General features: G+C 39.0%; 3 protein-coding genes across 4 annotated transcripts; 1 reads left to right on the top strand and 2 right to left on the bottom strand.

Annotated features, from left to right (window-relative positions):
- Nucleotides 1-207: 207 nt before the first annotated feature.
- Nucleotides 208-1,832, bottom strand: LOC121793850 (gibberellin 20 oxidase 1-like). The gene is made up of 3 exons (XM_042191881.1): nucleotides 1,196-1,832; nucleotides 790-1,111; nucleotides 208-706 (listed from the first exon to the last, which is right to left on the bottom strand). Exons 1-3 carry the CDS (start codon nucleotides 1,738-1,740, stop codon nucleotides 437-439), a joined length of 1,137 nt encoding a protein of 378 aa, XP_042047815.1. The 5' UTR covers nucleotides 1,741-1,832; the 3' UTR covers nucleotides 208-436.
- Nucleotides 1,833-10,791: 8,959 nt separating this feature from the next.
- Nucleotides 10,792-16,956, bottom strand: LOC121794700 (phosphoglucomutase, chloroplastic-like). The gene is made up of 22 exons (XM_042192983.1): nucleotides 16,594-16,956; nucleotides 16,446-16,511; nucleotides 16,313-16,357; nucleotides 16,121-16,213; nucleotides 15,980-16,032; nucleotides 15,798-15,849; nucleotides 15,629-15,697; nucleotides 15,424-15,492; nucleotides 14,708-14,830; nucleotides 14,385-14,437; nucleotides 13,342-13,420; nucleotides 13,187-13,251; nucleotides 13,047-13,114; nucleotides 12,697-12,815; nucleotides 12,540-12,614; nucleotides 12,315-12,430; nucleotides 11,983-12,124; nucleotides 11,811-11,892; nucleotides 11,694-11,740; nucleotides 11,532-11,609; nucleotides 11,304-11,409; nucleotides 10,792-11,235 (listed from the first exon to the last, which is right to left on the bottom strand). The coding sequence occupies exons 1-22, from the start codon at nucleotides 16,819-16,821 to the stop codon at nucleotides 11,168-11,170; spliced, it is 1,896 nt and encodes a 631-aa protein (XP_042048917.1). The 5' UTR covers nucleotides 16,822-16,956; the 3' UTR covers nucleotides 10,792-11,167.
- A 5,098-nt stretch (nucleotides 16,957-22,054) lies between these two features.
- Nucleotides 22,055-24,890, top strand: LOC121797255 (probable fructokinase-7). 2 transcript variants are annotated; one of them, XM_042196015.1, is made up of 7 exons: nucleotides 22,055-22,144; nucleotides 22,960-23,174; nucleotides 23,535-23,747; nucleotides 23,833-24,030; nucleotides 24,103-24,243; nucleotides 24,351-24,467; nucleotides 24,545-24,890. In XM_042196015.1, the coding sequence occupies exons 2-7, from the start codon at nucleotides 22,980-22,982 to the stop codon at nucleotides 24,671-24,673; spliced, it is 993 nt and encodes a 330-aa protein (XP_042051949.1). In that variant the 5' UTR covers nucleotides 22,055-22,144; nucleotides 22,960-22,979; the 3' UTR covers nucleotides 24,674-24,890. The 2 variants fall into 2 exon arrangements, with proteins under 2 accessions (XP_042051949.1, XP_042051948.1); XM_042196014.1 differs by having other exon boundaries at nucleotides 22,095-22,357.
- The last annotated feature ends 209 nt before the right edge of the window (nucleotides 24,891-25,099 follow it).

The following is a 25,099-nucleotide window of genomic DNA, read 5'->3' as shown; positions in this document are numbered from 1 at the left end:
GATTTCGTAATAATTTTGATAGAGTATAAACTATCTTTCAAATGAACATGAATTGTTTTTTTCTTTTTTTTGGATTAGTATTAATATGCGAAATTCACTAATTTATTCATTAGGAGAAAAGTAAATGAAAAAGGCAATATGTTTGCATGTAAAGACGAATCTACTGCGAGGACGTTGATATATATATATCTACTGCGAGGACGTTGATATATATATATAGTCCAATCATATCGATGTAATATACACATCATCATATATATAGTATATGAAATTACAAACTTTCCAAAACTACAAAAGTTACTAATCCCTTAAGCTTGATTCCATTTTCACCTTGATCTATTTTTGTTTTGTTTTGTTTATTCATTTTTTTCTTTTGTGGAGACGACATGCAATAAAACAAAGAAAAAGTCGACAAAACGATTATTGATGGGATTAATTAATTAGATTGTTTTCCTGATATTATCCAATCCGAGAAAGATCGCAGCGTATTCATATCAGCCCGATAATGCTTCTGCGTAAACTCAAGCAGCGCCGGCCATTGGAAGTCAGGGTACATCCTCAGATTCTCGCCGTCCACCAACTCATGCGGCGGCGCCACCACCTTCTCCTTCTTCGGGCACAAGAAGAAAGCCAGAGACTTCCGTGGACTCTCGCTGTTCACCACCGCTCTGTGCAAACAGCTTTTGTATCTCCCATTTGAAAGCGCCTGCCCCCAAATTACTCATCAATTAGCATTAAAATACATCATTAACAGTGCGATTTATATAATTTATATTACTTAATTAGTACCATAAAAGTGTCGCCTATGTTGACTACAAAGGCCTCCGGGTTAGGGCGTATGGATCGCCATTGATCGTCGACGAAGACTTGCAGACCGGCGACGGTGTCTTGGTGAAGGATGGTGAGCGATGTTGGATCGCAATGCGGTCCGGTGCCTAAGGTCTGATCCGGCCTCTGGCATGGCGGATAATAGTTCAGTCTCATTATAGACTCATTTTCTTCGAAAAAGTTTCTGAAATGCTCTCTTCCCACTCCTAAACTCATCCCTAAAATCTCCATAATTCCGAGGGAGAGATTGCTCATCGCACTGCAGTAGTCCTGGTATACTCTCCTGCAATTACGGATTACAATTTGTGTTAATTAATTTTCATGTACTCCTTATAATTTAATTCAATTCAATTCTATTTTGAATTACCCTAAGTGTGCGAAATTTTCCCCCAATTTGGTGTGGAAGTAGTTTTCGACAATGTGAGACGAAGCTTTCTCCGGCGAATATTGGAAGGAGAGAGTTTCCTTCCATGGAAGGTTGGAGGAGAATCTACCGGTGAAGCTGCTGGCGTAGCCGCAATGCTCGCCTTGCTTCCGCAGAGCTCTCTGCTTCTCATGAAGAGGCTGCTCGAAGAAGCTATTCATGTAATGGTGCGCGTCGTCGATGAGATCCGCGTGGACGCCGTGGTTGACGACGAGGAAGAATCCGTGCTTGCGGCAGGCCTCGGCGATGAGGTGCGACGCCTGCTCGGAGGCGGAGGGGTCACCGGAGAGGAAGCCGCGGAGGTCAACGAGGGGGACGTCGAGCTCGAGCGGGTTCGGGTTAGGGCGGTCGTTATCGGGCCAGATGAATTGGGGAGGGATGTTGGACTGGTGTTTTAGCACCGTTGCGTCAAAGATGAGAGACCTGTTTGGGTGATCATAATTGCGTTGAGGGAGGGAATGGGATGCGTCGCTAGTTATCGTGCTCATTTTGCATGAAAATGTTGTAATGCTCTTCAATATTTGTATTTTGGGAGGTTTATATAGGAATATTTAGGGAGGTGTGATGATAGAAAAGCTAAAAGGCCGTTTGTTTAGGATTTTTGTGAACAAAATTAGGTTCCTTTTATAGGCTCTCTTCGCATACAACAAAAAAGGGATTGTTTGCAAACAAGGGCTCTAGGAGAAGTCTTTTTACAAAAGAGGGCTCTTACTCACTCTTTCAAATGGGTTTTGGCGTTTCCTTTGGTAAGCAAGACGGCTATCATCATTACAACCCTAATTAATCTAGTAGCAACGCAGTAGAGACTAAAGAATTACTATTATGATCAGTTGTTAGATTGTAAAGATACTAGTGTATGTGAAATTAATGACTTCACTTAATAAATTTGTGAATAGTAAGTATACTTAATAAATTTTAAAAATATGTAAATAAATACTGGTGTGTGAAATTCATTAACTTACTTGAAACATGAAATTTATTACATTAATTAATAAATAGTGGTGTGTAATGTAAAAGTCCAATTCTAGACCCCTCGGTGTTGCGATGCATGGCATCTTTTCTTTTTGAAAATATTAATGCTTTGTTGCATCCTATTCCTATTGTGATCTAATCTAATTAACTTCTTCGTTATTATATATTTATGTCAAGAGAGGATGGAGAAAATTTTCATTGGAGCTTTCTGTGATTTCAAATTTTTGAGTTTGAGCCATCCAGAATCCAACTATTTGGTTGTTTGAGTCATTTTACTTTTAACTTTTATAGTACATAATTCTAAAGATTGTTGATTATTTAAAAATTTATTAAAACTGCGTCGCCAAAATTGGTGAGTTTCACATTCTTTATTACTAGTATTTACTACTAGTACTAGATACTCATAATCATTTGGGGTGATCATAGACAAAAAATCCAACTTAGGATAAAATAGTCTTAATTTCTATGGAAGCGCCTCGCCCTTTCTGCTTTCTGAGGTTAGTATTCAAATTGGAATGATGTAGTATGGATTTTGAAATTTTGTAAGACTTGTTGAGTTGACTTGTCGTAGTGAAGATTTGAGTTGCTTCTTTATGTATATTGTGTTTGTCTATGAATGCCCAACTCAGTACCCCAACCTCGTTGCGTTCCATTCCCAGTCCCACCATATATATATATATATATATACTAGAAGGTGTGATGATAACACTTGCGCCTCTAGATTTATACTACAAATAAAATATAAATGGGAATTTAAAGACAATTATTAGTTTCTATATATGGCTAGACAAGGCAGCTGGCTCCCCCAGTCCTATCATTTCCAAGGCTTTTGTTTGTTTGGTGAGAATTAAAAAATTAAATGGAACAGGTGGTTTTTTTGCTTCTATTGAGGTACGTGTTAGAATACCCTCCAAAATAGGGGTGACTTGCCATTTTAACAATTCCCGATGCTTTGGTTCTACTATAAATGGAGGAATATGGATTCTTATGGCTCACCAATTTTAAAAGGCTGTCTGTCGCTCTCAATATTCGTGATTCAAATTTGCATACCACTTCCTTCATTTCACTGAGAGCATCTCCAGTGGTCGGCGAACAAGCAGCTCGCCGAACTATTGCAGCCGGTGAGCGCCAAATCGGCGAGAATTTTGGCGAGGCTACGCCGATTCTCGGGCGCTCGTCGCTATTGCAGCCTCCGATCGGCGAGGAACCGGCGAACGAATTTTTTTTTACAATTTTCGAAACACTATATATACGCGATTTGCACGACATTTTCATTCGCACCACTTATTTTAACGAGTACTCTCTCTATCTTAATTTCTGTACAAGATCAACAACAACGCGAAATGAGTAATGCGGATGGTAGTAGTAGTAGTGGTAGTGGTGGGGACGCTGAGGAGTACGAACGGCGTTTGAACGAACATTTGGATGCCTATACGTCCCGAGAGATAGACCGGCTGCTACAACGGGCTTGGCAGCCGGCGGTACCTCAACCTCGACCTGTTGTCCACCGCCGAGCAGTGATTGACCGGGATCACGTAGCTGCACATCAGCGGCTATACGAAGACTACTTCTCACCGGAGCCGCGGTTTAACGCCAACCTTTTCAGGCGGCGTTTTAGGATGAGCAGGGCCCTGTTTATGTGTATTGTCGACGCTTTGGAGCGTCGATATCTGTGTTTCCGCTTCAGGCACGATGCGGCTGGCAGACCCGGCCATACATCTATTCAAAAGTGCACTGCGGCAATCAGACAGCTGGCCTACAGAGGCGCGACAAACATGTGGGATGAGTACCTCCACATCGGCGAGACGACTGCCCTTGAATGTATGAAGTATTTTTGTCAGGGCGTGGTTGAAATATTCGGTGAGCAGTACCTTCGAAGCCCAACCCCCGAAGACTGCTAGGAGCTGATGCAGATGCACGGGGAGAAGCATGGGTTCCCGGGTATGTTAGGGAGCATAGATTTTATGCATTGGGAGTGGAAGAACTGCCCTGCTGCCTGGAAAGGGTTCTACACGACCGGCTACCAGGGAAAGAATCTCACGATGATCCTCGAGGCCGTAGCTGATTACCGGCTGTGGATTTGGCATGCGTATTTTGGGGTAGCCGGTTCGAACAACGACCTCAACGTCCTCAACTCGTCGCCCCTTTTCAACGAGCAGTGCCAGGGCGTCTATCCGGCCATTAGTTTTGTCGCCAACGGCAACCAACATGATATGGGCTACTACTTGGCGGATGAGATATACCCTAGGTGGCCCGTCTTTGTGAAGACGATCCGATGCGCATCAGATGAGAGGAAGGCCTACTTTGCGGCACGACAGGAGTCGGCGCGCAAGGACGTGGAACGCACATTTGGTGTGCTCCAGTCTCGATGGGCGGCAGTTAGGGGTCCAACGCGTTTGTGGCACGTCGACTGCATTGCTGATATAATGTACGCTTGTATTATCATGCACAACATGATTGTTGAAGATGAAGGTGTACAATTGACTAGTTGGGCCAACGACAATAATGAAGCCGATCCAAGCCACGGCGCGGCCGCCCCCAACGTACGAAGCGGGGTACCTCACGATGAAGCCGGCCACCTCCAGGCACATGCCGACATGCGCCAAGTGGATGCTCATATTCGACTCTAAAAGGATTTAATTGAAGAGTTGTAGGCACGGAGGATTGCACGACGATAGTTTTTTTTTAATTATGTAATTTTGTTAAATTATGTACTTTTTTAATTTAAATGAAATTATCAAATTTTCCCGTATATGTGGCGTGAATTTAATTCCGCATTTTGTGTGATTGTTAATTATTTATTTTTAGTGCTGATGATGTGGCAAAGCTGTGGCAAGGCCAGTTGCTTGTCCAGCTGATGTGGCAGGAGGAATTTTGTGCTGCTAATGTGGCATGATTGAACTATAGCTGGGCTATTGCTTATCCGCCGACCACTGTGGATGCTCTAACCTATACATTTACTTTGATTAATTGTAACTCTTTCTTCATTTAAATCTCTTACTTCTTTTTATTTACTCCACAACTTTCAAGTATTGCTTGTTTTGCCCCTTTTTGGATATCAAACATTTTACCAACAAAAAAAAATACAGTACACATGTGTCCCTCCATCAATTAACTAATAAAAATTGAAATAAAAAGGTTTAATTCCCCATTACCCAAAAAAACAATTAAATAATATTGAGAAATAAATACAAATCCAAATTATGTGTAATCAATCCTAATTAACAATAGTAAAATCAAAATACGAAATAAGAAAACCAATTAAATAATATTGAGAAATAAATACAAATCCAAATTACATGTAATCAATCCGAATTAACAATTATAAAAGCAAAAATCATAACACAAAAATGGAATTGAAGAGAAAATCTGAACATATCAATGGTGTATGGTCCGTACAAAAGTGAAACTCTAAAAAACGGTATATCATATTTTCAAACGTCAGAAAAAGGAACTAACCAATCAAGGAAATGGTATTAAAAATTACCACAAAAGTTTGTTAAGATGCTTGACGTTTGTCTAATTATGCAACACTGTCCATTTCCTTATACCCCCTTTCGGCATTAATGTTGGATTCACGCATAATTATATGTTTTTATTTATTTTCTTGAAAAGTATTTTTTAACCTTTTGTCGCCTGAGAGCATCAGCAATGGCGTCCGTCCCGGCGGACGTCCGACATTGTGCAAGGTCGCGACGGATACGGACGCCCGCTGCAGACACCGGAGTTCCGCGGACGTCCGCCATTAAGGAGACACGACGGACGTCCGTGCGGAAGTCTAGATTTTTTAATTTTTAATTTTTTTGTTTAAAAGTCTATATATACGGCTCGTTGAACTTCATTTCATTCGCACCACTTGTTTTAACAAGTTTCTCTCTCTAAATTTCTTTTATATATCCGTAATGGCTAGTAGTGGTAGTGGTAGTGGTAGTGGTAGTGGTAGTGGTGAGCATTATGAACACATGAAGCGACTGATTCATGCACGTGTACGGGAGGCAGTGGATAGGGAGGAACAAGCGGCCTTGGAGCCGGCGGTACCTCGACCCATCCATCGTCGATCTATAGTACCCTGGGATCACCTCGCTGCACACCGTCGGTTGTACGAGGATTACTTCGCTCCGGAGCAACGATATGGGGAGGACATATTCCGACGACGTTTTAGAATGCATGGTCCGCTCTTTCTGCGTATCGTGAGCGCTTTAGAGCGTCGATACGGGTATTTCAGGGTGTGGGAGGATGCGGCTGGTAAACCCGGCCACACGCCGATTCAGAAGTGCACTGCCACAATCAGGCAGTTGGCATACGGAGGCGCGACCGACATGTTCGACGAGTACCTACACATCGGCGAGACGACTGCCCGCGAGTGCCTGAAGTATTTTTGTCAGGGCGTTAGTGAGATATTCGGGGATAGGTATCTTCGGAAGCCTACCCCCGAAGATTGTCAGGCTCTGCTGGATATGCACGGGAATCAGCACTGGTTTCTGGGAATGTTAGGCAGCATAGATTATATGCACTAGGAGTGGAAGAACTTCCCCGTTGCCTGGAAATGGATGTACACTACTGGTTTCAAGGGCAAGAATCCCACGATGATCCTTGAAGCGGTAGCTGACTACCGGCTGTGGATTTGGCATGCCTATTTTGGAATAGCCGGGTCTAACAACGACATCAACGTCCTCCAGTCGTCGCCCCTTTTCAACGACCAGTGCATGGGCGTTGGTCCGGCCGTCAATTTCGTCGCCAACGGCAACCAGCACAATATGAGCTATTATTTAGCGGATGGGATATACCATATGTGGCCCGTCTTTGTGAAGACGACCAGATGCCCCACAGAAGAAAAGAAGGTCTATTTTGCGGGTCATCAGGAGTCAGCGCGCAAGGATGTGGAGAGGGCATTTGGTGTGCTCCAGCCTCGATGGGCGGCAGTGAAGGGTCCAGCACGGCTGTGGTATGTTGACAGCATCACCGACACCATGTACGCATGTATTATCATGCACAACATGATTGTCGAAGATGAAGGTCCAGCATTGACTGATTGGACCAATGATGATGCTGATGCTGCGGGTCCAAGCCACGGCGTGGCCACTAGCAATGTACGCATGGGGATACCCCACGACGAAGTCGATCGAGTCCGTGCATTTGCCGACATGCGCCAAAAACAAGCCCATGTTCGACTCCAGAACGATATTATTGAAGAAGTATGACAGCGGAGGGGTCGTCGTTGATGTAGTTTTTAATTATTGAAATGTAATTTTTTTAATTTGGTGAAATGTACTTTTCTTTTCTTTTTATTTAATGGAATTTTCCCCCCTATTTGTGTCAAAATTTTAATTCCATAAATTATTTAATTTCAGAAATTGTTTAATTTGTGAATTTTTGAATTTTTATTATTGGGGAAAGTCCGTCGGGATGTCCTTGACCTTGGGGATGTCCGTCATTGTGCAGTGGGATGTCCGTATGACGTGGCAGGAGGTGTTTTTGGGATGTTCGCCAGGATATCCGCACCACTGCTAATGCTCTTAGAGCATCCGCAGCGGTTGAAGGACGGCGTCCGTCCGTGCCAGCGGCACGGCACCCGCTGTCCGCCGCTGCGCTCTCGCCGTTTGCGCAGCGCTGCTCGATGCATCGAGCACGTCCGTGCCAGCGAGCAGCTGGCGTGGCGCGTTCTGATTGGCCAACAGCATTTCCATTGGAAATTCATTTTTTTAAATTGAAAATAATATCAAAAATTTTTAAAAATATATTTACAGATTCCCAAAAATATGGCCGTTTTTTTACCATTTTTCTGGAATTTTTTTAATTTATTATTATTTTTTATTCCCAAAGTCATCTATAAATACACACATTTATCATCCATTTTTCACATCAAATCATCTCTCATTCATCTCTCATTCATATTTTTTCATACAACTTATCTACATATTCCTCTCTCACTGAAACCCTCTCAAATGGATTTCACCAATCTCATTGCGGAAGCGGAGCGCGAAGAACAAGAATACTATGAACAATATCGTGCCGCCTATGAAGCCTATGTCACCGCGAATACCCCCGCCCCTCCTCCTCGACCAACTAGATCAACTCGCCGCTACATCCATCGTGACCGGGAGGGAGCCAACGAAAGGCTCGTTGCCGACTATTTTTCCGACCAGCCGCGGTTTCCGAAAGATTACTTTCGGCGCCATTTTCGCATGTCAAAACGCTTGTTTATGCGTATTGTCAACACATTATCCACCCGTGTTGAATACTTTCAAACAAGTACAGGCGCAATCGGTCGGCAAAGTCTCTCGGCGTTGCAGAAGTGTATGTGTGCCATCCGACAACTTGCTACTGGGCAAACGGCTGACCTCTTCGACGAGTATTTGTATGTCGGTGAATCAACTAGAATCCTTTGCCTTAAAAATTTTTGCGATGGCGTTCGTTCAGCTTTAGGTGAGGAATTCCTTCGGGCACCCACCACCGATGATTGCCAACGGTTGCTTTGTCTTCACGAAACTGTCCATGGTTTTCCCGGTATGCTTGGCAGCATTGACTGCATGCATTGGAGGTGGACGAATTGCCCGACTACTTGGAACGGGCAACACTTAAGCAGGCACAAAGGCGGCGCCCCAACACTTATCCTTGAAGCAGTCGCCGACTATCGCCTATGGATTTGGCATGCATATTTTGGTATTGCCGGATCCAACAACGACTTGAACGTGCTCTATTCTTCACCACTCTTCAATGATGTTTTGAATGGTGTAGCACCGGCAATCGACTTCATCGTCAACGGAAATGCATACCACATGGGTTACTATCTCGCCGATGGTATCTACCCAAGGTGGTCGACTTTCGTGAAGACGCTCAGCAACCCGCAAGACCCGAGACAGGTTCTCTTTGAGCAGCGTCAAGAGTCCGCTCGGAAAGACGTCAAAAGAGCTTTTGGGGTCCTTCAAGCCCGATTCAACATTGTGAAGGCCACGTCTCGGTTGTGGTACGTGAAAAATATCACCGACATCATGTACACGTGTATTATCTTGCACAACATGATTATAGCTGACGAAGGACCAATGGCGGCTAGCTTTTACGACGAGGATGAAGCCGAAAGCTCAACCGGGAGGTCTCCCCCACGGCGAGAGGATCGAAACAAGGAACACGGTGCGCGATACCCGAGCCTACATTGAGCTACAAGAACACCTAATCAAACACATTTGGACAAAATTCGACCACGAGTAGTAGGTTTTTTTAATTTTATGAATTTAATTATGTAATTTTTAATTTTAGGATTTTAATTATGTACTTTTTAATTTTTAGGATTTTAATTATGTAATTTTTAATTTTTTTGTATTTTGTAATAGTATTCCAGATATTTTTAATGCATTTTAATTTTGTGAAAATGTTTTTATTTAAATTGAATAATAGAATGGTGGGACCCTTGAGCTTGTCCTTACGGAAGAGCACAGATGTGGGTGTTGTGCTCTTGCCTAAGAGCTGGGAGTAAAAGTGGGTCCAGACCCACATCCGTACTCGTTGGCAAGAGCACGGACGGGGATGCTCTTAGTAACTAAGAAAATTTTGTAATGCTTGTCCATAATAGTGAAAAGCTTGCTTGCAATCTATCCTCAACGATGTTAACAATATTTGTTTATTGTTCGTGTGCACAAAATATAATGTAAAATCGTGTTATGATTAGATTATATGTGATCTTGACCCAAAACTAAACTCCTCACATAAGACGAATTAGTTACAAGTGGACTAGCATTGTTGCATACACTAACTGATTTGACCATATAAAAGATGTCCAAAGCAAGTTAAACATATGGAATATTAATTTGTGTGTCAACTACTAATCAAGAAATAATGTTGGCAGCAGCAACATGTGAATCTCCATGATTAATTAAGTGAAGTCCAACACAACCAACGACAAGACAATCTTCTTGACTTGATTTATCACTTGCAACAAAATAATCTCTCTTCCAAGTAGGAAAGGGGGTGGTGTTAGTGGTAGATTTTCAATGTTCAAAACATATTCTTGGGCACTTAACACAAGAATTATTGGAGATGACAACTATAGTTAGCGAAGCAGATCACTGAGATTGTGAGTGAGAGTCTGATCAACAAGCATACTAATGTTTATAGTAATGTCCCACTTTTTACCTCTAGTCTTTCTTTGCAATCAAGCACTCATTACATCCACTACAAGATTTTCCCACACTTGCTGCCCCAATTCAACTTTACTTTTTAGTGATTGATTTCTTCCAATATATACAAATAAATACCTAATTCCTACAAAAGTGATAGAGAGAATCTCCTTCTCAATAACTTAAAATAAGCCCCTTAGATTTTTTGATGAATTTCACGATCATGATAGGCATCGTTTTGAGATGCACTATTATAAAAAGTTCAAAAAATCAGTGTGGTTAGAAATGGGGGACAATGTTGAGATGGAGGATGACCTCAAAAATGTGCCTAAACTTGGCTACTTCCACTTATTCAAAGTTCAAACCAAAAGTATCGTGTATATTCACGTGAACTTGTTGCTTACTTTCAGACAAATCATCTGAGCACCCACACACACACTCTCTTTGAAAAGATATCCAAATCTTTTTGACAATATATAACTCCAATCAACACCTGTATCACAAGTGAAGGACTACTAATCCTATAGTCCAACTCCTCAATCCCTATGTGACCTTTTACTATGAGTGATAGTAGAACATATGCTACCTCACAAGGGTAAAACGTGCATTCTGTTCGACTTCCCATACATACCGATGATGATTTGTATAAATATGTTAAGTTGATTTTGCATCAGCATGTGAATAGAGTGAGTTTCTCAACCAGGACTACTGATGCAAGTTATAAAGAAAAAAACAGTACTAAACTAACCAATTGTGAATCAGACACGAGGATGAATATCCAACCTCAGTTATGCTCAAACGCTGTCGTTTCGTCCTCAAAGATCCCAATCTATGTGATGACCGTTGGCTGCTCCCTTCCAGTGAACTCCTTCAGCTTCGATGTAGATAAAGCCAGATCTAACCACACAGACAATTAGAAACTTCGACAAAAACACGGGGAAACAATAACAGAACAAGAATCAAACCTATTAATGGTTTCAATGCTATTTGTGCATCCACGTCGTGCTTGGATGAATCCGGCTCAAATTGTTCAATATATATACGAACAGTTGCACCAGCAGACCCGGTACCCTGTGTTTGATCATCTTAGTAGGGATAGAGAAACCGGAAAAGGGAAGCTGAAAAATGATGTTGACATGTAGAAAACTGTAACCGAGAGCCGAGTTCAGCTCAAGATCAGAGAAGACACATACCGATAGCCTGAATATAATCCTGGATCCATCAGTGAACACAAAACGCACGCCTTGCTTGGTAACTAAGCTGCTGTCCACCTGCGGAAGTATGGGAAGATCGTGTCATAAATATAAACCATAGTCAAAAATTAAGGTCAAGATTTTGGGTTAGGATCAACTTACAGGATCAGTGTAGGTGAAGTCATCTGCAAACTGCAGGGTGTAGTCTCCTACAATAAACATATCTCGTTTAGCTAAATAGCCAACCCCTTGGTCAATCAGTTAGTGATCGATACTTACCATATACATCGCCGGTCTTGCCTTTGGAAATCAAGTCTCTAAGATAGTCAATCATTTTAGTAGCCCCTTCGGACTCGCATTCCTGTTGTGCAAGGATCGAGGTATTTCAGTGGCAGTAAAATGCACACATTACAAGGAGATATAACAAAGTAGTAGAGTATCTAAGGCTTGCCTCGTAGTCATATCTAGAGAAGAAATTCCTTCCATAAGTCGCCCAATGCTCATACACAACATCAGACACAGAAACCAACTTTTCCCCGGGTTTCTTGTCCTTATTTCTAAAAGCAATTATCGATAACCAAGCTAAAACAGCCCTGTCAATAAGCAATATTCGGTTAACCAACTCAAACTAAATCTTCTTAAAAAAGCAGATGAGGTGATCAACCATAAGATTTCCTTATGATATCAAATCAGATGTGCACTCATCATATGCTTAATCCTTTAGATGAAGTGGATTAAGCTTTCTTTTAACATTTATGTACAAGTGAATTGATATACACGTACCAGATACCATCTTTCTCACGGATGTGATCAGAACCAGTGCCAAAACTTTCTTCTCCACAGATCGACAATTTCCCTGCATCCATTAGGTTCCCGAAAAATTTCCAACCAGTGGGCACCTAAAGCAAAGTTTGTTCATAAGAGAGGATTGACATCAGAATATACTTTTCCTTCCATTATAATATAAATCAGCCAAAACTCATTACAAGGAGTTGTAGAGTACCAAACCTCATAGAAGGGAAGGTTTAACTTCTCTGCTACACGATCCAGAGCACCACTAGTCGGCATGGATCGAGCCAAACCCTGTTATATTATATATAAGCTGGGGATGTGTAAGCTCTTTGAAGAGAAAACAATGGTAGTAGAATCTTCATGGTATTTAAACCTTTGGGCCAGTTTTGAAGTATGGGATGGCCATTTCTGCGTTGGCAGCAATAATAGCAACAGAATCTGAAGGAGTCACGAAAAATCCTTTCCCAAGAATCATGTTTCTATCACCATCTCCTGAAAAAAGTGTGACAGTGATAAGATTATAGGCTGGCTTGAGCATTAATATGGAGGTTGCACAAAGCGATAGAATATGAAAGATCTGTTTATCAGGGAGGAATAAATTATTTCTGTTGCTTTTCCTTAATTTTATTTGTCTTTGCAAATCAATTTTATAAAAATAGAAACCAGTAATGTTGTTAGTCTTCACTAAATATGTTTCTACAATGGAAGTACACTGACACGTACCATCACTTGCAGCGCCAAAATCAGGTCCGTTTTCTCCATACATTATGTCCACCAATTCCTTCGCATATCTATTCCAGATCAACAAATTAAAATCAGCATTTAAGGAATTATGTTAGATTTTTCAAAAGTATACTTCTTACGTGAGATTAGGATCTGGATGGCCATGTCCAAAATCTTCAAGAGGCACCCCGTTTAAAATGGAATCCTGTTCATGGAGAGGTAATTTGATATGGAAACATCATTCATTGTTCATTAAATTTGGTTATTCAGAAATGAAACAAACAAACAAACATACAATGCTAGCTCCCAGCTTGTCCACAAAAATTGGTTTGGCATATGCACCAGTGACGGCATGCATGGCATCAAATGTGAACCTGAAAAGAGTAGAACGAGTTTATTTCTTCTACCAAATATTGAGTTTATGAACTTCACTTTATGGTAGATAAGAGAAACAGTATTCTTTTCTAAAAGACAACAGGAAAATGTTTGAATGATAAAGGACCTTCAGCTTCTTCTTCTCTCTTTTTTTATAAAAAATAGTGAACAGAAAAAATCATTGATTAGTTGTCATAGTGGACCTTATCACCTTATGAACCTTGTGTTTGGGCTATATATATGTAGCTCTTCTGTTAATCAGACTTTGACAAAAGAAACTTTATTCTTAAGCCTGAAGAAGATGCACAGAAAAGTTCAAATTATATTATCCCTTCGAACCTTCAAACTAGGAAGCCAGAAAGCCAGAAAGTATCAGATAAAATTGTACAGGAATACTATTTACTGTTCTGTAAATCTTGCATTTGCCTCAGTGATTTCCATTTTATGTGCTCTAGAGATTATTTAAGTCATGTTTTAGCAAATTTTAACATCATGATTATTTTGTATCGAGGGGTTTTCGTCTCTACCTACTAGGACTACAATAGTATCATTCATGGTTAAGAGCCAAAAGCTGAGTAAATATCAGCTACAATGTGTAAATCTTGCATTTGCCTCAGTGATTTCCATTTTATGTGCTCTAGAGATTATTTAAGTCATGTTTTAGCAAATTTTAACATCATGATTATTTTGTATCGAGGGGTTTTCGTCTCTACCTACTAGGACTACAATAGTATCATTCATGGTTAAGAGCCAAAAGCTGAGTAAATATCAGCTATAAAAGCTACTCATGATTAACAGTAAAATGTTTGATCATCCTTCAGTGTTTCCTTTCAAGTTTTGTAAAAAGAACTACAAGTGGTAATGGCTAAACCATTTTAAAACGATGCATCAAGAAACAATACAAAGTAGTGAAGAAGAAGCAGAAAAGCATCAGAATCATGAAGCATAATGCTTCTTGTGTACCTGAAATCTGGCCGTAATATAAGGCTCCTGACAAGTGAAAAATCAAATACTTGCTGCAAAATAAGTTGGAACCGGAATTCCCATCAGAGAGAATCAAATTTAAAGGTTTCACAAATACTCTTCTAAAGTTGAGAATGAAGTTTCAGTGTATGCTAGATCATGAACTATAAACTGCATCTACTACCAAAAACAATCCAAGTTGTGTCAAACATTTTCAATTTTAGAATGGAATAGATCTAAATGAAAACAAATGTTGATGCAATATAGGTACAATTGTTTGAGGAGAACTTGAAGCATCAAGCACTTGAATTTGGACTGCTCACCTCCAAAAGCTCCAAATAATCAGCTACTGGATCGATTACCTCAACGCTAAAAGGTCCATAGTTTGTTGCACCAAGCTGAGAGAGATTGATGTCCGGAATGTCAGCTACTTTGATTTCAGAGATCTGCAGGACACTAAGACAAGTCAAATGGAAGTTCCAAGCTTAATAATCGTTTGACCGAATCCAAAGATTCCTGCTAAAGATAATAAAACCTAAAACATTCAGCAACATTTATCAAAAATATATTGTATTGAAAAGCCCCTTCAACAGACTGTTTATTCAGTAGTAGACCTGAAAGTCATTGTAGATTTATACTTTGAAGAGAGAGAAGGAAAGAGACTAGCTAGTTATGCACAGTTTGAATATCAGTATCTTTGATAAAGGTATATTCTTAGTTGAAAATGAGCCAATCCTTCTTTGTGAATGTTGAGAGCTTGACATAGAATTCTGTTTCTTTAACATAAACTAGAATATTCCCTTCACCATGAGCTGAACACTGTCTGCTAAAGAAACAATTACAATCACATGCTTTACAAAATCTATCATTAGATATTTTCAACACAGATAATTCATACTCTGTTAGGATAAATGAAGGGATACAAATCTTACAGACACTAACATAGAGAATCATTATATACTATAGCAAGACCGTCCTAATAAAAAAATGCACAATGAGAAAGCTCTACAGAAGAAAAGATAAAGCATCAGATACATACAGAAAGAGTGTTTCCATATATCTTGTCAGTAATCGACTCAGGTGCCGGTTGGCCACTGCTGTAGTTGAACTGGAAAAGTCGGAACCAAGAGAACAATAAGAATTAGTAAACTGCGATGATGTAGGGTTCAAGAGAGACACACTTGCTGCAGGAAATTATATAGGAAAAACAAGGCTCGTGACAAATTACTAAGATCAAAATATACCTTGATTCCCCAATCATATTCAGGACCACCAGGATTGTGGCTTGCGCTCATTATAAATCCACCATTAGCCTATATAAACAAAAGAAGTGGAACTAATACGAGTTGCAAGTTATAGCATATAAAAGGAAATGACATACACAATGCAGAAAAAGAGACAAGTAGTTCATGCCTCTCTCTTCCTTATTACAGCAGATACAGCTGGTGTAGACAATATACCATCCCTGCAGTTACAAAATTAACTCCCTGCTCATTATCATCAGCAATAATGCTTTTCATAAACACATAATCTGGAGGTTTATACATGGTCTTGGAAACAGCAATATTGGAAATTCCCAAAGTGGAAAAACTCACTTGCCAACCAAGATTTTCCCAACACCATTGCCAGCTGCAATTTTGATAATTATCTGTGTTTCAAATTAAGCAACCCTATGAGCATTTAGAACAAGACAAGACGACCCTCATGACGTGTTAATCAATCTGAAATTAAAACACCTGTGCAGCCTCCTTGTTGAAATATCTACCATCACCGCCTAAAACCAAGACTGCATTCTTGTAATCCTCTGGTGGCAATGAGTCAAACAATGCCTTCAATCACACACAAAGCATGCATTCATTTGCTTTATCAGCATAAGCCACCAATCTAACAAATTATGTGGTTCGCTACTCTAGTATTGAATGTCAGACCTGAATCCAGTTGGCGAGATAATTTTCTTGCATGAACTCTTTCACCTAACAGAAAAGCAGAAATCAAACAATCAAATTCAAGTATCTCCAGACATAATTGCCCCAAATCCAATGTAGCACCCAAAGATCATACCTTTTTCCGAAGACCACTTGTGCCAGTCTTCTGCCCCTCAATTGGCTGCGTTGGCACGCTCTTAATCTGAAATAAAATCAATCAATCAATCAATCAAATAAAGAAAAATAGCACACGTCGCTTAAGCAATTTTGCAATGAGAATGGACCTTGAGTTCTTGGGAGTGAGCAACAGTGGCGGAAGGAGAAGTTGATGATGGTGATGACGCCTTAACCGAGACAAGCAAAAGTGGAGATAGTGAAGCATTGTTGAAGGAAATGTTGGAGAAAAGTGGAACGCGATTGAAGAAAGAGAGGGATTTAGCAGGATCATTTGCAGCAGAATTACTCAATTTTCTTGATAACAAAGAGGAGGTGGGCCTGGAGTTCAAAGCCATGGCTACGGCGATCAGAGAAACAGGATTTCAAAATTTCTTCTTTTCAGGAATTTGCGCACTTTTTACTTTGTTTCCGTGAATTGTAGTTGTATAAGAGTGGTGCAGTGGAGCGGAATGGAGTAAGGGGATAGAGAAATTGAGCAGACGAAACATGGAGTTAATGTGGTCCGCAAACCCAGGGAGGTATTTTGGGTGTGCCACGTGTAAGTTAGATAATGTTGTGGTTTTCGTGTCACTTGGCCCACGTGACTACGTTGCTCATTTCTGTTTTTTTTTAATATGTTTTTTTATACTCCATGTTTCTTAAAAATAATACGTACTCCATGTTAATATAAAATGATAAATAAAGAAAAATAGAGATAAAAATGATTGAAGAAATCTAGTAGAAAAAGAGATTAAGAGCATCAACAGCGGTCGGACACGGCGTCCGTCCGTCCGTGCCAGCGGCGCGGCGAAACGCTGCTCGCCGCTGCGCTCTTGCCGCTTGCGCGGCGCTGCTCTTAGCTAAGAGCACGTCCGTGCCAACGAGCAGCTGATGTGTCGGCTCCTGATTGGCCAACGACAATGCCGTTGGCAAATTCAATTTTTTTTTTAAAAAAAACCGGATTTTAATTTAAAAATCTGATTAAAAATAAAAATATATATTTTCCCACTTCCCAAAAAATTATATCCGTTTTCTCCCCACTTTTAATTTATTTTTTCAATTTTTTTCCCAAAAATACACATTTTCATCTATAAATACCCCCACTTCCACCCAAAAAATTTTACACCACACTACACAATTCTCATCTAAATTCTCTCATTTCCATTCTTACAATTCACAATCTTTCTTTCACTCTTACAACAAAAAAATATCCGGCTCCGGCGATCACCCTCCGGCTCCCACGGTTGGAACCCCGAATGGTTTGGTTCACAACCATTTCCTAGTCCGGAAACGGAATTTTCGGCCCCTGCTCAAACCCAAAGTTCGCAAGCTCCGGGTGGCTACCGGCCTTACCCGATCGACGACCAAGATGCCCTTGATGGGCAATACAGGTGGGCACCCAAACCACTCGTACCTAGAGCGGGAGGGAGCGTCGGCTCTCAAACTCCTCCTCTTCCTACTCGTGATGTCCTCACCCCGTATACTCCGGGGGAGATGGAGTAATTATTCAAAGCGTTTTTATCTATCTCCGAAGATCCGGTGATTGGCACGAACCAATCTGGGGACCATTTTTGGTAGCCCATCTGTCGCCGGTATAATGAAAACTGGCTGGCTGGAACAATCAAGCGCAACGAGAGTATGGTGCGCAATGCCATATACAAAGCCAACGAAGAAATCCAAAAGTTCCATGGATATTACCTCCAGGAAGAGCGGTCGGCGGGGAGCGGCAGAAGCGAGTCGACATCACCAGTGCCGCGATGGCGACCTACCAATCCCAACACTACAAACCGTTCAAGTACCTCAATGTTTGGCAGGAGGTGCGTGTGCATCCGAAGTATAGGGGAGGCGTATCATCCTCCTTTAGCTCATCCGGAAAACGGTCGAGGTCGGTATCCCTATCCGACGTCGGCTCCGATGAGGTGTCCACCCAGCTAGCCGAAGCTAACTTAGGTAGCCCCGACGCCGGCCCGAGTAGTTCCCAACGCCGGCCGCAAGAAAGGAAGAAGTCGATGGCCAACCGTCGTCGCGCCGCGACTCCATCCGCCCCCGATCCCGCTCCCGCTCCCGCTCCCTTTGTGCCACCTTTGGCCCAACTCAATTTGGCCGATAGGTCAACTATGACCCCCCGAGCAACTTCGATCGCATGTGGCAATGATACGGGGTCTCCAAAGAACATTGGGGATAGAGCCGAATGAATAGTCTTCCACAAGGGTATTTTTAGCCTTTAATTATGTAATCTTTATTTTTTAGGAGTTTAATTATGTAATTTTTATTTTTTAGGTGTTTAATTATGTAATTTTTAATTTTTAGGATTTTAATTATGTAATTTTTAATTTTTAGAATTTTAATTATGTAATTTTTAATTTTTTTGTAACTTTTAATATTATTCCGGGTATTTTTAATGCATTTTAATTTTGTGGAAATGTTTTTATTTAAATTGAATAATAGAATGGTGGGACCCTTGAGGTTCCTTGCGGAAGAGCACGGATGTGAGTGTTATGCTCTTACCTAAGAGCAGAGAGTAAAAAAATAATAAAAGTGGGTCTGGGCCCACATTCATGCTCGTTGTCAAGAGTACGGATGTGGATGCTCTAGCATTATTAGAGAGAATTTTATCTCAAATAGATGAATAGTAGCAATATTAATTTTGGTGGATGAATCAAAATGAAAAAAGATAACTATTTTTATGGAAGAAAATAATACTTAAATTAAATAGAGAAATGTTAGAGATAAAAAATGAATAAATTAAATTATAATAAAATAATTTTTATAAGAGAATTATAGTTACTATAAGATTGTTGAAAATGATAACTTTTCATTGATTCCTAATTAGTTCCATAAATTTTGAAACTTAAATATAAAATTCACTTTTTATTTTTTAACAATTGTCTCACAATTTCTATAAAATTTGTTTTTTTTTTTGAAATAACATGTACACGTTTTACAATTTGGGCGGTGGTAAAATGTATGATGCCCTTATGTTGGATGCATACTCAATAAAGTGCATATGCCATTTGATCAATTTTGTTATTCATACTTTAATGCATATAACCGACTAAAAATCGCCATTAGTAAAATAAAAAGCGATTTCGTGTTAGAATTTAATCTAACTCTTGATGTAGTGTGACTCTATTTTGGACATTGTTACCCTATGATCAATGTCGAACATTTCTTAAAGACCGAACTAGAGATCAAATTAGAGTCATCCATTTTCTTAATCTTTGATTAATTTACAATTAATTTAATATTTTATTCAATAAATACTTTTTTAAAATTTTTATTTTTAAATTTTTTTAAATTTTTTTTTTGAATTTTTTTTATTTATTCAATGGAAACTAGCTTGAGTAAATAATGAACTATATTCACTACATAATGAACTAAATGAATGTATGTTATGAAGTAATTTTTCGCTTTCATTACATACCAAATTTACTTCAACTGAAAGATAATTATGTCATAACACGTTATGAAGTAATAATCTAATGGAATTAAGTAATAAACTAATGGAATGAAGTAATGTCATGACTGAATGAAGTAATAAATTCATTACTACTGCTTGACGTTTAACACAGTTAATATTTTCAATAAAATTTCATATTTACTTCATTTGGTTCATTATTTATTGAATATAACTCATTACTACCGCTTAACGTTTAACACAAAATTTGTTGTATCATTAATGTATTTTGAATAACATGTCAAAATTACTTCATAACATACTCCATTTAGTTCATTATTTAGTGAATATAGTTCATTATTACTCCGGCAAGTTTTTATTGACTAAAAAAAATTAAAAAAAATAAAAAAAAAATTAAATTTTTTTTTAAAAAAATAAAAAATTAAAATTAAAATAAAAAAAAGTTTTTATTGAATAAAATATTAAATTAATTGTACATTAATGCTAACCACAAGATTAAAAAAATGGATGACCCTAATTTGATCTCTAGTTCGGTCTTTAAGACTAGATTCGTGGATAATGAGAGTTAGAATTGTTTTATATAGACGATCATGTATCTTTTAAAATTAAACTTTGAAGGTTGGATTCACATCTTATGGACTGTGACTATCAATATTTTGAAATTGCTTTCCAATTGTAAGGACAACTAATAAGTTGCGATTTTGTATAGTGAAGTGCATAAGATCACACGAAAAAAAACTCTCTCTTATTAAACTAAATACAATAGCACATAATTACTCTAACTCTTTGATCATATCAAAAGGTTGTGAGCTTCCTGCACAAGTAAAGAATGAAGTGTACCAAAGACGTGGACCTCTTTTATATATCCACTTGCTTTTTAGGATCCTAAGGGTGTCCACTATAAGGCGGACACGCCCAATAGCCCCGCCCCAATTTTTGTCCATAGCTTCAATTTTGTTATCCATAGCCCCAAAATTCTATTTCCGCCACTATAGCGGACACCTCCAATAGCCCCCAAATTTTATAATCAATTTTCATTTTTAAATATTTTTTAGTGTCAATCAAGTGTAATTTAAATAATAGCAGTGTAAATAACTAGAATACGAGGTAATTAGAGCCGAATATTCGTTGTATTGCAAACCGGTAAAATTATACAACGAATAATTAAAATAAAATACAACTACAAAACTCCGCCACCGGTGGGGGAGATTGATTCCAAGTCCAAGGCTGGGACGGAGGCGCATATCCTCGGTGCATTTTTTAGAGAGATGTTGTGTAGATAGTGAGTGGAGAGATTTTGTGAAAATGGTGAAAAATAGGTGGTGCGGAGAGGTATTTATAGAGAAAAAAAATAAAAAATAAAAAAAATTAAATTGGCGCCGCATGCGCCGCGGCGGTTTCCGCCACTATGGTCGCCGCGCCTATAGGCGCGGCTATGCCCCCCTCGCCGCGTCCTCGCCCCGAACGCAGCTATCCCGCGTCCGCCACCCCCACCGCCCCAAAATGTTGTCCGCCCACCTTCCCCACTATAGCCGCCCGCCCACCGCCCCCAGACGCGGCTATAGCCGCATCCTACCCATAGTGGACACTCTAATAAAAATTCAAGAGTTTGAATAGACAAAACAAATATAATTAGGAATTTTCTATTACCATAAATAATTGATCATATTTCAAATCGTTATTAATATTTTCCCCACTATGGCCCTCATTTATTTGAGGCATAATTGACAAAAAAATCATCAATATTTATAACATTTAAAATTTAAAAGCACTATTTTTAAAAATTATTACTTCAATATATTTATATCTTTTTAGAAATGTGAATATTATATTTAGAATATGTGTTGTATAGCTAAATAATATCCAATCGATGATGATATGTGAATATTATATTAAGAAACGGTGTAGTAATAGTAAATTAATATGGAGTACTATTAATCTTGAAAATGAAATTATACGGTTGAATTTGTGTTGTATATAAATATACTAAGTACTAAATAGTAATATCTAATCGATGATAGAAATGTGAACATTATATTAACAAATGTTGTAATAATTATAAACTAAAAATAATATTGAAAAAAAAATAAAAGACATTGAATTGAATATTAAGTAAAAGGATCACAAGTAAAGTGCTAAGCGGGAGAAATAGCGAAATTGAGGCCCAAAGAAAAGTGAGATGAATGAATCTTATCTACTCACTTTCCCTTTTTTAAACGACGCATTCATTTACGTTTTTTAGCTGATCATCTTTTATCCAGGTTTTTATTAATCCTCTTTACCAACTTCATTGAATCTAGCTCTAGCTCTAGCTCTAGCTCTAGCTCTAGCTCTCTTAGACGTAGCCGATAAAACAAAATTGTTTTGTTCTTTTCGCTTTTAATTACGATTCTCTCTCTGTCGCGATATTCTCAAAGCTCACTTTTTTCTCCTGCCGCGATACCCGCTTCACATGGCCGAAAAACCCATTTCAGGTTCTTCTTCTTTCATTAACTTGCCTGGATGAATGATCAGATGGGATTCGGTTGAAGTGTTTTTTTTGCTGACTAAACATATGAGAAAATTGTGATACTATGATTTCTTGAAAAATTGGGTTTCACTAGTTGATTGTTGAATGAGCTGACAGTTGAATTAGGATCTCTTTTTTGAATCTTGACCAAGATATCAACTTTCTTGGATTGTCTTTATGGTTTGTGCATTTCAGAAAGTTTATAGCCATTAATATGGTAAACTTGACAAAGCTAATCAACTTTCTTGTTTATAAATATGGCATACCTATCAATAAATGAGATTCCGAATTCTTCTCATTGAATCTTATTGATAAATCGATAGTGAATAAGCCCATGGGAGTATGTTCATTTCTGTGTTTTGCCTTCACTAGATTCTGAGTTCCTAGATGACGATGGATCAGTTTTGAAATGTTCTTTGCCTAGAATTAAGAATCTCAAAATGTGGATCATAGAATAAATGTCAGTTGTCATTTTTAGCATGCAATCTTGTGTGCTTTGAATTGTCTCTTGTAACTATACAGTTCACTCTTATCGTGCATCCTTGTGACTTGTTCCATGATTTATAGGTGATCTTAGTAGACTTTCCATGAATGGTGAAGGTTCAGTTCAGACAAGTCATCTTGTCGTTTGCTTCGGAGAGATGTTGATAGATTTTGTGCCTACGGTTGGTGGAGTTTCACTTGCTGAAGCTCCTGCCTTTCACAAGGCTCCTGGTGGTGCTCCTGCAAATGTCGCTGTGTGCGTAGCAAAACTAGGAGGTTCTGCTGCCTTTATTGGAAAGGTGCATTTCTCTTCTGCCTCTTTCTCTTGTGTATGTTTTATTAATTGTGCTCCTGCTAATTAGCTATTGCTAGATACGAAATAATGAACATATTTTGAGGCCTTTTGTAGATGATGACATTGTCTGCTGTCTTTGCTCGTAATTTTAATCGAGCAGTTCTCAGTGTACCTTGATGAGATATCAGTAAAGTCTAAGGATTTACCTTTCATGCTCTTTGATCTTCCTTTGTAACACTCCTTTTGAATTCCTTTTTTTCCATTACTACTCCAATTTCGACATGCTGAATATGGCACACTACTTTTCTTATCAAACTTCATATTTGATTAACTACACACCTGAAAATCAGTAGCACATTCTCAGGTAGGCAAGGATGAATTTGGGCAAATGCTTGCTGACATGTTGAAAGAAAACAAAGTTGACAATTCTGGTGTGCGATTCGACCCCTATGCAAGAACTGCTCTGGCATTTGTCACACTCAGAGCAGATGGCGAGCGTGAGTTCATGTTCTACCGCCATCCAAGTGCTGACATGCTTCTCAAGGAGTCAGAGCTTGATCTGAATCTTGTTAATAAGGTTTGATTTTCAAAGCTCAATGTCATTAAGATTGAGGCACACTTGATAGTATACAGGTACACTGAGTGACAAGTATTTGATGCAGGCATCCATTTTTCACTATGGGTCAATCAGTTTGATTGATGAACCATGTAGATCGACACATCTTGCTGCCATGCGCATTGCCAGGCAATCCAATAGTATACTTTCTTATGACCCAAATCTTAGATTGGCCTTGTGGCCCTCGGAAGATGCTGCTCGCAAGAATATAATGTCCATATGGAATCAAGCAGATATCATCAAGGTGAATCCTAGAAACTATGTCCATTTGAGAGGCTCTATGTTCCACCATAACATAATTTATTCGACATCACAGATAAGCGAGGATGAAATCTCATTTCTGACTGAAGGTGATAATCCAAATGACGATAAGGTGGTGTTGAAGAAGCTTTTTCATCCCAATCTAAGTCTTTTGCTTGTAAGCGAAGGAAAGGCTGGCTGCAGATATTACACTAAGGTTTGTTTGAGATATTTCATTCAGTCTATGTAGTTGAAACAACCGTGTATATATCCCTCTCCTAATCAATTATGGTTTCATTGATATCGTTCAAATTTTCTTGACAGCAATTCAAGGGAAAAGTTGATGGTATCAAAGTCAAAGCTGTTGACACAACTGGTGCTGGTGATGCATTTACTGGAGCAATACTTTATTGTTTAGCTGCAGATTTGAATATTTTGAAGGTAACAGAATGTTCTTATATCCTCATAAGCTGTGATAGCTAAAGACTATATGTGACAAGTGATTTTGCTACTGACAGGACGAGGCGAGATTGAGGCATGCTCTGTTATTTGCGAATGCATGCGGAGCACTCACCGTTACAAAGAGTGGCGCCATTCCTGCTCTGCCCACAAAACCCGAAATTGAAAAAATTATACAGAAAATATGAAGTAGTTGTGGCATTAGTTAGCTCTTTCTTGAGAGCTGTTGATGCTAAAATAAACATAATTTTCCATGTATGAGCTGATCAGATGACTTCAAAGGTGAAATTTTGGTCAGAGTAGAAGAATGTAGAAGTTGTATGGGAAAGTTTAACTGTCTATGCAGTTTTTGTATTCATTTTGATTAGATAAATTGTTTTAATCAGATTGGGTTGATGTCTTTCAGCTCCAGCAGTCTTTTACACATCATATTTACATTCATATGTCTGGTAAAAAAAATTCAATAAGATTCTTGCTAAAATTAAGTCAGTCGCTCATATTTTTTTGAATAATTAATTATTATACAAATTTGTACTAATTCTCGATAAAAGGAAAAGAAAAATAAAAGGCGTACTTCCATTAGATCTTAAAAACCTATACTAGATTACCTATTT

Source organism: Salvia splendens, chromosome 3 (genome assembly GCF_004379255.2).
Source record: "Salvia splendens isolate huo1 chromosome 3, SspV2, whole genome shotgun sequence".
NCBI classification, from domain to species: Eukaryota; Viridiplantae; Streptophyta; class Magnoliopsida; order Lamiales; family Lamiaceae; genus Salvia; species Salvia splendens.
Note: the sequence above shows the minus strand (reverse complement) of the source record. Positions and strands in the feature narration are given on the sequence as shown.